Source organism: Erythranthe guttata, chromosome 9 (genome assembly GCF_056151865.1).
Source record: "Erythranthe guttata isolate IM_541 chromosome 9, IM_541, whole genome shotgun sequence".
Taxonomy (NCBI): Eukaryota; Viridiplantae; Streptophyta; class Magnoliopsida; order Lamiales; family Phrymaceae; genus Erythranthe; species Erythranthe guttata.
In genome coordinates this window covers 3,579,341-3,593,064 of record NC_142541.1, presented here as the reverse complement: position 1 = coordinate 3,593,064, position 13,724 = coordinate 3,579,341, and the positions used below count along the sequence as shown (strand labels likewise).

The window sequence follows — 13,724 nt, the reverse complement described above, 5'->3', positions numbered from 1 at the left end:
AAAGAAATAAGTCGAAAAAAAAATGAGGTACTTGTTGTAACTAACTTTAATATTTACTGCTTTGAGATTTCAAGAATGAACTTCACAAATTTTCTTGAAAATAAATAAAATAAAATAAAAAATAAAAAATAACTTAAATGAATAATGTTTCAGCTTGGACTTGTATGAAGATCAGAAATCTATGTTATAAATAGACTCATAATATATATATATATATATATATATATATATATATATATATATATATATATATATATATATATATGATATTAGAGCAAACATATATAATAAGACTTGATCTTCCATTTAATCAATAAACTATGTAAAGATGATTTTTCCCCCTTCGATTTACATATCGAAAACCGGAGATAGGAACCGAAAGGCGATTAAGATTATATCTTAGAACAACACTTCAATGAGCTATAAATTACATTGTTTCTCTCGAAGTATCTCAAATCAAACATCCCTAGAATTTCGGTCGATCGGGTAATTTTATAATCATTTAATTTGTACAACACATACATTTTCTTGAAAATATTAAAAAGTAAAAAAAGAAAAAGAAAAAAAAGGGTACGGAAAATATATTTCTCAGAGGCAAATTAATTAAACAAACCTTTTTTTCATAAATTAGCACTTCTTGCTAAAACAATTACGCTTGCGGCTGCGGGCACCCGCGTATCAAGAAAGGGACGAGCTGTCGCAAACAACCTCAGTGTCAACCTCCCTCCGGTGGAAATTCCGGTGGCAGCCACAGGCGGCACAGCTGAGAGCGGCGGGAGTCCCATCTGCACCGCCAGCCATGAACTCCCGGCAACCGTCGACCGCATAACCTCCGATATTCGCTGCATGGTTCTTCTGGCATTCGGCGTACCTCACGGTTCGGATAACCTGCGCACTCGAGCTTCGATTAGATCCTTCTCTTCTGATAACTACTTGCCTTTTCTTCATACTTCAAACTCTCAAATAGCTCTAATTAATATATATATATGTATAACCCTAATTAATTCTCTTGCCTTGCAAATGAAAGTTTGTTACTATATATGTAATGAAAAAATCCGAGTCAGCAGAACAGTTTTTTTCTTTTGTTGAAAAAACTGAAATATTTGTTTGTAAGAAAAAAAAATGAAAGGGGAGATGTATAAGTTGGAGATAAAGGCTAAAAGCCAAAGACTGAGTGAGAGCACCTTAACCTAACCCTAGGCCAAGAGGGCATATTTATATTGCCCAACTTTCTATTCTCCCCACTTTCAAAAGTAATAAGTTTTGAATATTTTATTATTACTTTTCCCGTTTGTTCTTACGCTACGTTCGATGAATTTCACCCGGGTTATATGCTGGGGTGCCAGTCGCCCGTTCCCGGGAAAGTTAGATGCTACACATGGTTATTAATATTTGTTGAATTTGAACTGTAGATGTGATTAAATAACTCACTAAACACAGTGTAGATCTATGTTTCAAATTCAGCCAATGTAAATAATTAGGTGTAGCATCTAATTTCTCATCGTCCCCTGCAGAATATTTTATTATTATTATTATTATTTGTATAGTAATTTTGCACTATAGCCAACCCCCACCTCCCAATTTTATTTTACATACATCTATATATTTATATATATATATATATATATAAATCTTTGTGATTGTGTAAGTTAAAGTCTGGTGAATTTTACAAGTATAATATAAAATGTAGGCAATTAATTTGAGTTAATTATTTAGAGATTCTGCTGATTAAAAAAGTCAAAGCGACCAGTCTCCATTCCCCACTAAGAAAAAGCCAGAGTGGCATATATATATATATATATTTTTTTTTTTTTTTTTAAAACAGCTTGTCTACGTTTGGTCTACAAAATTCTCGTGTGCATTTCCACACCTAGAATATACAACAATTCTTCGTTTTATCTTTTTTTTTTTTTTTTTTTTTCTTGAATATTAAAAAACAATTATATATGAAGTTTTTATTGTTTAATAGAGTGTTGTCGGACGTGCACCATAAACATTGTGTTGCTCGTTGCACACTATCCGTGCATGGATCACTTGTATCCACGTGAGTATGTATTATTCAAAGGTCACAATTACAATATCAATGAAATAATATATCTTTTTTATTTACAAGGGACTATTCTTTTTTATTTAAATACATATTGAACATTGATTATTGATGAAAATAGTAAGAAATCGTAGGCATGAGAAATTTACAGTCTTGCAGCTGCTACATTCGATGAAATACAGACGATAGTTTTGTAAAATAGATCTATATTCGGTGAAATACAGACGATAGTTATATATATACAGGTGTATGGTAAAACATTATTAGGTAAGAAACCAAAATTTGACTAGAAGGGTCGAGACGAAAATGATTTTTCGAATTTCGATCGTGATCGAAAGGTGAAAAGATTGGCTTATTTCTTTTATTCAGAAAATCTTATTTGATGGGAAAGCATTAGCTTTAGTAGTGGCTAAAAAAGATTGGTTTAGCTCTAAATTATAGCATCTAATTCCACAATTTGTGGGTCCTTAATGATGTATGAAAGTGTGTAAGAACATGGGCATTCAAATCATGTCTTCACATTGTCTAATCTGCTAATATTATCCCAATTGACCTTAAAAATATTCCATATCACCTTGTCTAATTTAAGGAAATATGGCTCTAATTATGCCACAAGTCCAAAATTTAAGAAAATATTGTCGATTAAAATAAAATGTAAGAAATAATCGGTCACTAAGAAATAAAATATACTCTCTCCGTTTCTAGATATGTGTTGTTTTTCACATTTGCATAAATCTTGAGAAAACTAAATTAGTGTTTTGATTTTAGGAAAATATATATTGTTAGACAAAAATACTGTAAGTAATGCAGATAAAGTATTGAAGAGTTAATAAGGGCATAATTGAAAAAAAAAATGTATATTTAATACATCATTGAAATTCTAGAATGACAGATAATATGGAATAAAAAAATTCCTAAAAGTTGTTGATATTGTGCTCGGAATGGAGCATTATATTTGTAGAAAATTTGATTAACTAATGTAGTGACTATGGAAAAGGGTAAGTAATTAATAGAAGTTACTATTTTTTTTATGTTTAAAAGGCATAAATAAAACAAAGTTGAGGTTAGAATATTTGGATACAAAATATCTTAAAAATGAGTTTTTAATGGTTTTGTAGAACTAACACCAGGTGAAATACGTCTTGTAATTTTACACCATTGACCTACACATAATAATACATATATTGTATGTGTGTTTAGCGGATAGTTATTTATGTAGATCTATGGTTTCGAACTAATGATGTATTTCACCAGATTTAGGATCTCATAAATCAGTTTTAATCCTTACTAGTAAATGAATATGCTCTATTTTGATTTTTGAAGATAATAATATTGAAATAAAATATCTAATTATTTATTCAAAACATAGTAGAAGAACTTTTAGAGCATCTAAAAAACTAAAAAAATTACAATACATCCTTAAGTTAAAAATCAATGTATACATGGTACAATAGTTGTGGTTCATTTAGTAAATATGATTTTCGTGTTATTTATCACCTGGTCCACAAAAGTGGAGGATTGGAAAAATCTAAAATGCGAATTAAAGATATATTTTAAAATCATAAAACATTGATTTGAGAGGAGTTTCAGAGTAGATGTAGCTAGTGGTTGGAGTTTACCTACAAATAATGTTACAAAATTAAATGAAGAATTTAAATAATATGAATAAGGCATATTTTTCCTATAACATCTTAAAATTTTAATTGTTAGAATATTTGAAAAAAAAAAATATAATGGTAAATTTGATTGCTTATTATTCTTCATCAGTGGAGACATCTATTTATACACATAAAGGGAAAATAACTATGTATAATCTAATGAAATCTCCTAATTTATGTAAACTACATAATCAAATCCCTATAACTTATTCTACAAGAATGTACATCTATTTATAATCAACTCCCTTTAAACTCAAGGTGGGTGATAGACTAAATTGAGGTTAATCAATTCACAATGGCGTCAGGGTGTGGTATTTGGGGTTCGCAGCGCTTGAAGGCGTGTAAATTCTGACAATTTCGATGATCGTTTGGTTTCTGTCGGTTGAATAGATCTCGTGAGAGCATCTCCAGCCGGTTTTAAAAAAATTCACTGTATCCCATTTTTTGTGGTGAAAAAATGGGTTCATCTCCCTCCGGTAGCACACCATTTTACTCTTCCACTATTTTTGGTGGAAAAATAGTGTTTTCGGTCTTCAATGGGTTTCAACCAAATTGAGACCAAATATTAAAATAATAATATTTCACCATTTCACCACTTATATGAAATGGGATTTGGTTGGCTCCCCCATGGCATTTCACCATATATGCCCCAAAACTATATAACTCTAATGTTAATCGTAATTTTATTGTATTTTATTTCATAATTATTAATTATAGATCCAATGTTAAGTAATAAATTTTTATATCCACTGCGTTCTTCCTCAACTATCAGATTTATTGGTGAGCATTAAACAACAAACATGGATATGAAAGAAAGAAAATTAAAATGAAACGTTGTTGAACATGATATGGATATTATGAGTAAGGATTTCAGTAATCTCACATCCTATAGCAAACAATTCTGGAGTGATAAGAAACAATAAATCATTGACAATGTAAACAGGTCAAGAGCTTCTAGGAATTTAAATTTTAGTGCAGGGGGAAATGGAAGAATCGATGAAGGTGCTTATGTCCCATAATCTCCGAACGACAACAACGACTATGACAATAGAGACTATTAAGTACGTCATGAGAATTTAAATAAACAGTTTATGAGAATTTAAATGTATATAATTTGTGTTATAGATTATTATGTTTTGTTATCATGTCATGTTATTTGTTGTTTTATGAGCTATGTATTTCAATTTAAATGTCTCGTCCTGTATTTCATCAATTAAAGTGTGCTTCGTTAATCATTCTATTGTTGCTTATTATATTTTATCAAGCAATGAACGTATTAGTTAAGTAAAGAAATGAACTAATCAACATTGATATCAAACAAATATACAAATGAATTAAAATGAGCATATCTATATTATTAAAATTAATGTTTTTATTAATAATGATTAATGTGATAATATTTTAAAAACTAATTTAGTAATTAACACCAATGTATTTAAGATAAATATTGCTAATAAGTTGGTAACAGTTGCAATTAGTTAAAATCGTCATTTTATATGTTACTTAATAAAAGGTGTTAATTACACCAAATCTTATTTCCACCTTTATATTTGGTAGGATAAATAGGATTTGGTTGGAAAAAAAATAGGAAAATGGTGGACCGGTGGGAGATGAAAATTCCTTCAACAAAACATTTGGTGAAAAAATAGGATTTGAGTATGTGGTGATATGGGGGTTGACCACGGTGAGAGGCTAAAACCAAATCTCCATAATTTAGGTGTAATGGTGATACAAGAATTTCAGGTGGAAGACTAAAAATACCTAAATTATATGAAAAAATGGTGATATAGCGATCGGTCGGAGATGCTCTGACAATGATGTTAATGGACCTTCAGATTGTTGATTGGAGTGTTGTGCACGACGGTGATTGTAGGTCAACCGTGATTTATGGTGTTTTTGTTGGCGATCAAAGCGCAATGAATAAGAAGAAGCACAATAAAAATAGGGATTATTAGCAAGACCCCCCTCACCTAGGAAATGTAGTTAAGAAAACCCCCCCTTCCAAAAATAATTTGAGAAAACCCCCTTGGTTAGTATTCTACCAAATATTACTTTTATAATTCCAAATTTACCCTTAATTGTCAATATATTATTTTGAAACCCTAATTCAACATCAACATTAACCAAACAAGCCAAATAACACATTCCCGTGGCATGGCGCAAGAAGCGACGGGCTTGGGCGATTTTTCCGGAAGTTTCCGGCGATAGAAAGGCGGTCGTGGTAGCAGAACCTCGGGATATCAACGCCGGCGATCTCGCACGCCTGAAGCACCGTCATTCCTTTGGGGATTTTGACCGGGTACCCGTCGACGAACACCTCGATTGCGTCGTCCGGGTTGGGGAAGTGGACCCGGGCGCCGGCTACAGGTGTCCGCTTCGGGAGTTCTGGTTCGGGCTGGGATACCGCGGCGGCAGCTCCGGAGTTGTGGAGCTCCGGCTTGGAGACGATAGAGCGGCGGAGGAGGAGATCTGGTTCGGGCTGGGATACCGCGGCGGTAGTGATGGTGTGTGTGTGTGTGTGTGTGTGTGTGTGTGTGTGTGTGTGTTTTTACAGTGTATGTAATCGTCCCAGGTGGGGAGTGTGTACTCGGTGACCGGTGGTAGTGACGGACGATTATTGGGATTGTGTACTCTGTTCATGAGTGATGGTAATGATGGTTGTGGCGGCGGTTTTGAGTGGAGGATTGCGATGGATCTGTTGGTGGCGGCGGTTTTGGGTGGAGGATTGCGATGGGTCTGCTGGCGGCGGCGGTTTTGGGTGGAAGATTCCAATGGGTTTGCTGAATTCGCGCAGAAAAAGAAATTCGCGCAGGCAGGGCCTTAATCGACTACGTGTGTTTAATCGACTATGTTCAATAGTCGATTAAGGCTTAATCGACTATGTTCAGTAGTCGATTAAGGTTAACCGACTCCAGTTGTTATTTTTTTTTTTTGATTTTTTGTTTATTGATTCCAATGTATAAATCAATTACAATGTTTGTATATTTTTTTTAAATATAGTTGATTTTGCATTTTTTTTGTAATTATGATTTGTTATTTTTAATAGCTAAAATTTTAATCGACTATGCATTAATAAACCTGATAGAGAAAAAAATTAAAAAAACCAAAAAAAATTTAAAAACAAAATTAGAAACAAAAAAAAATTAAAAAATTAAAGATTTTCCTTAATCGACTATGAAGCATAGTCGAATTAAGACTAATCGACTATGCTTCATAGTCGATTAAAAAACGGAAAAAAAAAAAAAAAAAAAAAAATCCTGGAGCGCTGACCCAGTGATGAGGTGGCGGGCGGGGGTAAAGCTGGAAAATATAATAGCTGAAAATGGGTGTGGACTTTTCTCAAATGGACTAAAATATTTTGGGCCTCCCTCAATTAAAAAAAGTAGTGAGGGGGTTTTCTCAAAGAGCCCCATAAAAATAATACTGGTCTAGGCAAAAGTACATTCACCGGTAAAGAAATAAAGAAATACCAAAAATTAGAACATAAAGAAAAAATAAAAGAAATAATGTATGATGTTTTTGTTTGAGGTAAAAGCGCGAGAATTAAGAAGAAACATAAAAAAACTTATGATTTTTCTGTGAAACAAAAGTGCGAGGATTAAAAAAAACATTAAAAAAATAAAATTATTGAGAAGAATGAGAGTAATAATTATATTTTTATTTGCAGCGAAAGAACGTGGATTAATAAGAAACATAAAAAACAAGATTGCAAAGAAAAATAGGGCCGATAATTTATGATGTTTTTGTTTACAGTGGAAGCGCGAGAATTAGAAACATCAAAAATAGGATTGCAATGACAAATGAAAAATTAATTTATGGTATTTTTCATTGCGGACGATGCACAATAAAGAAGAAGAAACACAAAAACAAGAGTTATGGGTCTAATACCATGTTAGAATACTTGAAACAATATGATGTTAAATATGATTGTGAACTCTTCTTTGTTGGAGGCATTTATTTAGACGCGTAAATGGAAAGGTATATAATAAAAATAACTAATTACAATCTAATCAAATCTCCTAACTTGCGTAAATTACATAATCAAATCCCAATTTAATCTACAAGAATGTGCATTAACATAAATAATAGGTGGTGATGCTAGAGATAGATTTCCTAGATTAATTGTGATAGGATGAGCGGAAAGAGCAAGGAAGTTACTGGCTCACGAGCTAGATAATCCTGAGATACCTGCAATGAGAATACACGTAAACTAAGTCGAGGGTTGATCGGGCCCTTTGACGCTCAAGTCAGGGGTATGTATGGTAGATGTTGTCGAGAGAATACGAATAGTTGAATTGCCAGAATATAGAACGTACCTTTAACAAATGAATTAATCTTTATTTATACTTGTTGATAGGGCTGAAGCTAATTTGCCGAGCCCAAATCTTATTTGAAGGTGATTGGACTTTCGTAGTAGTGGTCTTCTAAATTGGATTCGTGGCCCATTAAATAAATAAATTGTAGGCCCATTGGGTTGACCCAATTAGACATATCAATATGAATAACACATATTTTCTTATAACATCCCAATTCCCAAGTGATTACAGATTGAAGTGAAAGTATATCTATTGTAATTGCACGATCCAAGTGGTCCCGTTTCTTGATCTTTGATAATTCATCCGCTTCGATGAGCGCAGTCTCTATGGATGCTCTGAATGCTCCATTCACTCTGGGTTGACGAGAAACCAAACGACTCTCGGCCACATATGAAGCGCCAGTCTAATTTGTCGCCTGAAAGTAACCCAATGTAGTGAAGAATTGGGATATGTAAGATCTCCTTATAAATAACTTTAGTAGAAAGAACCGAGATATCTTTTTATTTTTTATCATTTTCTCAAGTTTTCGACTCACCAATGAAAATATGATTAATATAGATTCGATGCAGAAACGCATGGAAGACCGAACAAATGAATCGTGGATAGGTAAATATGGACAACAACAACACTTCGATGCGAATCGAGTGCCTCTAGATTGACGTTTCAAAGCTAGTGAAAAATCGATTACGGATAAGACGCCAGATGAAGATAGAGATGGTAGGAACGAGGCAAAATCTCATTTGTTAACTAGCCGATCTTCACCTTACCATATTTTCTAGTGTGACTAGACGTCCACTCCGTAAAAACACTATATTCGAACGTCCTTATCGGCTAAAACAACAACTAAATACTTAACTAAACGATGCATATATCCTACTGAACCTCCATGGTTTACCCATTAATTCGAACCGTATAACATTCCTCCTCTCTTGAAACGAAATTCTCTATGTTTTCCAATAAATTCTCTCAAAAACATATTGTTTCAAGGTATACCAATCTGAATTGTAAACTTATTAATTTAATTATCTAAACAAGCTCAAACTAGTTTGCTATAATAAATTGTAAACTATAAGTTAAAATCCTTCAAAAGCCCAAATAATGTTTTGAAATAATTATAAGCTTTTAATCAGAAAATACTAATAATTTGACTTATAAGTTGTTTTGAACCTTGGTCATAGGGCCAAACAGGTTGAGTAAAACCAGGAAATTTCACCCAAAAGTCAGAACAAAGCTACTATTTAATACATGATTTCTCCATGATTGGCACTTTCAAACATAAATTCACTGCATTTTAGTAGGCCATTTTGATTTGTACTTTGGTGGTACAAAAGAACACATTCAGTGTGTTCACGTGTGGTTTCTTTTTTTCCTTCTTTTTTTTCTTTTTTGGGAAGGATAAATTTGTAGATAATATTTAACATGTTTATCAGAATTACAAAATTATATATTTTTTAGGAAAAATTAGGGCAGGTAAGGTCAAATTATGAGAAAAATAATCTCTATTGTTCGGATAATTATAACCACTCATCAACTATGTGTTATCTTACGAAAAAACTATTCTTTCAGTAGATAGATTTGATATTGTATGGATGGATGTGTAAAAAAAAATACATAGTTGAGGGGTGATTGTAATTACCCAAATATGAGAGGTTTCTTCGTAATTTGATCTTACCTCAGGGGGTGACAGTAATTTGCACAATTTTTTTTTATTGGCCCAATTTGCTAAACACCCCTAGGCACTAATATTCTTTCACATCAGGACATTCATATTTTCATTTTGCTACAGGTCCCTCGAACAGCTTAGTTGGAGAGCTTAGACTAGAAATACACACTTTAGACTGAAAATACCTTATTCGTCAACACCCACTCCCAAAAATGACATTTCTTCCACTCTTCCGCCTATCCCTACCAAGCCGTCTAATTTTTCGCCAACCACATAATTGAAAACAAGTTTTTTCATTGATTTTCAGTCTAAAATATTTATTTTTCATCTAAATTCTCCAACTAAAATGGACAGTCCACCTTTAGTCAAAATTGTTTATTTTTAGTTTGAACTCTCCAACTAAGCTGACTATTTTAAATCTGAGATGTCTATTTTCAGTTTGAGTTGTCCAACTTAAGCTGCCTGATGGACTTACAACAAATTCAAATTTTCTGACCACCCTATTAGCTATACAAAATATTTTTTAGATAATTTTAGCTCATTTCCCTCAATTTATTCTGTAAATTGGCTTCGTTTCAAATTTAGCGTGGAGAAGTGTATGTAAACCTTGTATGCAGTAATTGCCTCTTTATTTCAATCAAACACCACCTACAAACAATGACACTGAAGTTACATTTTAATTTGACCACCACAAAGAGTAAAATCGATTTTATACAATGTAAATACATTTCACTTATGTCAAATAGATATAATTTTCATTTCATTTTAGGAAAACCTGCAAAATTAATATGTGGGAAACAAGAAGTTATCTTTTTGTTCTCCGTGAAGTTAAAAAAGAGAAAAAAAAAACATTAAAACTATATATTAAGGTGGTGGTTGATATGTAGAAGCTCTTAGAAACAACTTCTGAACTTCACAATCTGTTTTTTGTATCTGCAAAATTAAATTTTGTTTTTGCTTCTCTTAAAATAAGTTGATTTAAGTTATTCTTTTATAAGCAACCCTATACCTGCTTTTTCTTTTTAGAATAATTTTCCATTATATTTTCAAACATCTCCAACTTTTAAAAATAACCACATACCACACAATCACTATAACCTAAGATGGTGTTTGCAAAAGCCTTTTGCAAAAGCAGAAGTTAATGATTTTGTATTAAATGAGTATAAGTGTTTATTTTTAGAAACCGAGGATGTTTACAAATTTGCTGGAAAATCAACTTCAATAAACGAAAAACAGGTCTATATGTTTGCAAAACACCACCTAAATTTCAATAGCATGAATCTATATGCAAGGTAAATGAAATTAAAAAAGTTGATAGAGACTTGAGACAAGAATGATTGGAGCTTAGAGAAAATTATCAAAAGACTCCATATTTTGTTTCTCAACAACCGCACCTATATTATCCCAACTCTCCATACTATGAAACCCTAAGACAAAAAAGGCTATGGCTTAAAAGTTTGATTATTTTTTTCTATTTGATGCATATGGTTGAGTTCTTGAATTTTTCTATTTGGTACCTTTCTAATATTTTATTGCAAATTAAATATGATTCAATAACATAAAGTTTATTCTACCCTTTATTTTGGGTGTCGATATTCAAGTAGCTAGTCCAAAATGATGAAGCAATGAACTTTTTTTCTTTTAATTTATTTTCTTTTCAATCAATGCATAAAAAGCAAATAGATGTGTTTAGTTTGTTATTGGAAAATCCAATAACAATTTGTTATGGAAAAAGCAAAATGATCATTCATTGTATCACGGAAATGAGATGTTACACCTAGTTATTTACACTAGGAGGATTTGAATCGTGAATTTGATTAAATAACCAAAAACACGGGTGCAGACCTAGGGTCACTTGTTTGAGGGGGCAAGATTTTGGGGCAGAAGCCTCGAAATGTTTTTGGAGTATTTTGAATAAACAACAATTATTGAATATATTGCAATATAATAATACATAAATGAAAATTAATAAAAGAAAGAGGGTTTTTTTTTCCTGCATGATTACGCCCCTGCAAACACACATACGTATGTGCAATTAGATCTACGATTCAAATCGATCCAATATAAATAACCCAATAGTGAATGATGATTTTGAATTTACAGTCGTCCATTAACTTTCGTTTTTCAAATTTATACTAAAAGTAAGTTTGAAAAATTTCAAAAGTAATATTTAAAACACTATAAAATTGATATACTTTGCTAATTAATTAATTAATGAGATATTTTATAGGTAGGGTGAAATCTTATTGACCAAAAATGCATGCAAAGTATATAGAGTGGCAGACCAATTGTTGGCACTTAGGAGCAATTCGTGCAAAAGTAATTAGTTGTGTTGACTATGGAATAGACACACATTACTTTGATTGGGAATTGAAATTAATGTCTGAATAATTAGTAGCATCACACAAAATATGGAATTAACAACTTCAAATCATCTTTCTTGCCTACCATTTCGTATTGTCCGAACAATTTCCCGTGTCACGCGGTTGAAGTACCAAAATTGTATTTGAAACTTTATTTGTTTTATGTTAGTGTAATTTACGAGATTTAGACAACGCGTGTTATAAGCATCACTTCAAGTTATTCGAGACTATAGAAGATTGTTGTTGCACAAATTCGGGGTTTACTGAATCCCCACGAGCGCGTTAGTGATAAATTTCTAAAAAACATTACTTACTCGCAAGGGCGGACCCAGGAGTTTTTTGTTTGGGGCTAGATTATGGGGTCATTTAAGAAAGAAAGAAAAAAGTTTTTTTTGGGACTAAAAGTGGATAAAAATAAAGTTTTGGGGGACAAAAGTCTATAAATTAATAGATATATACCAAATTAAAATAAAAAATAATAAAGTGTTATTTTTTTTTTTCTACATGGGCCGGGGCCATCCCCATTCTCTTACTGGGTCCGCCCCTCCTTACTGGTTTAAAAAAAAATTTAACCATGTGTTCATAATTTTTTTAGTAAATTACAAGCACCCTTGAGGTATGGTGAAATTACGAAAACACCCCTTCTATTTGGGTAATTACAACCATCCTCCTCAACTATAAATTTTTTTACACTTCCACCCTTGTTGTTTTAAATTTAGTGCAATCTTCTGGATTATATGGAATATTCTCAATTTGGACACGTTTTATCCCATTCGAGCTCTACATTTTGAAGTTAGATGATCATAAGATGTGTTTTTTGGCTTGTGTATATCAGATTGTGGTGCATCAAAAACTGTATTTTTGAACAAAACGAGTGCAAACTAAAGAACATTCCAAGGAATCTAGATGATTATGTTGAATTTGACACCATAAGGGTGGATATGTAAGAAGATTCATAGTAGAGTGGGGTAGATGTAACTATCCAAATATGAGGGATTTTTTTCGTAATTTAACCATATTTGAGGGGTGATTGTAATTTACCTTAAATTATTTGATGATTGTGGAATTGAAAAGTAAAATATAGAACTACACAAAGTTTGAAATGATTCCAAACATCGTCTTCAATTTCAGCAAGGCAAGAAACAAGAAAAAATCGGCCCGCTCTTTCCGTATATCCCGTTGATCAAATTTTATTCTTTTATTAATTAGATTATCGATTGGGCTGCAATAGGGACTACATGAGAAAATATGGGTCGTGTTTCTAATAATCAAATTAAATTTTAATTTTGTAAAGAATTAATTTAATTATACATAATTATTGACTCAACTAAAAAATAACTATTGCACTAGCGTCCATACTCAAATATCACATTTGAGCTTCGGTTATTGAATTAGTTGTATTTCTTCTCGCATTTGAGCTTCTGTTATTGAATTACTTGTATAGTTGTATTTCTTCTCGCCTTGAGATATTATGCAAGGATTTTTATTGTATTATAATTTTATTTTATTAAACTTTTATTATGTGATTAAGATATATAAATGATGGGGATAGAACAATGTTTAAATATCTTTTTATATTTGTTTTGAGCTATTACAAATAATATTTAGATATATTATATTAAATTTGAAAATCTGCTTTATTTTTAATTTATCGTCAATGCCGATTGATCATCATCG

General features: G+C 32.0%; 1 protein-coding gene across 1 annotated transcript; it reads right to left on the bottom strand.

The window, feature by feature from the left end:
- Positions 1-341: 341 nt before the first annotated feature.
- On the bottom strand, positions 342-1,209 carry LOC148767895 (mini zinc finger protein 2-like). The gene has a single exon (XM_088823269.1). It carries the CDS (start codon positions 946-948, stop codon positions 679-681), a length of 270 nt encoding a protein of 89 aa, XP_088679395.1. The 5' UTR covers positions 949-1,209; the 3' UTR covers positions 342-678.
- Between the last annotated feature and the right edge of the window lie 12,515 nt (positions 1,210-13,724).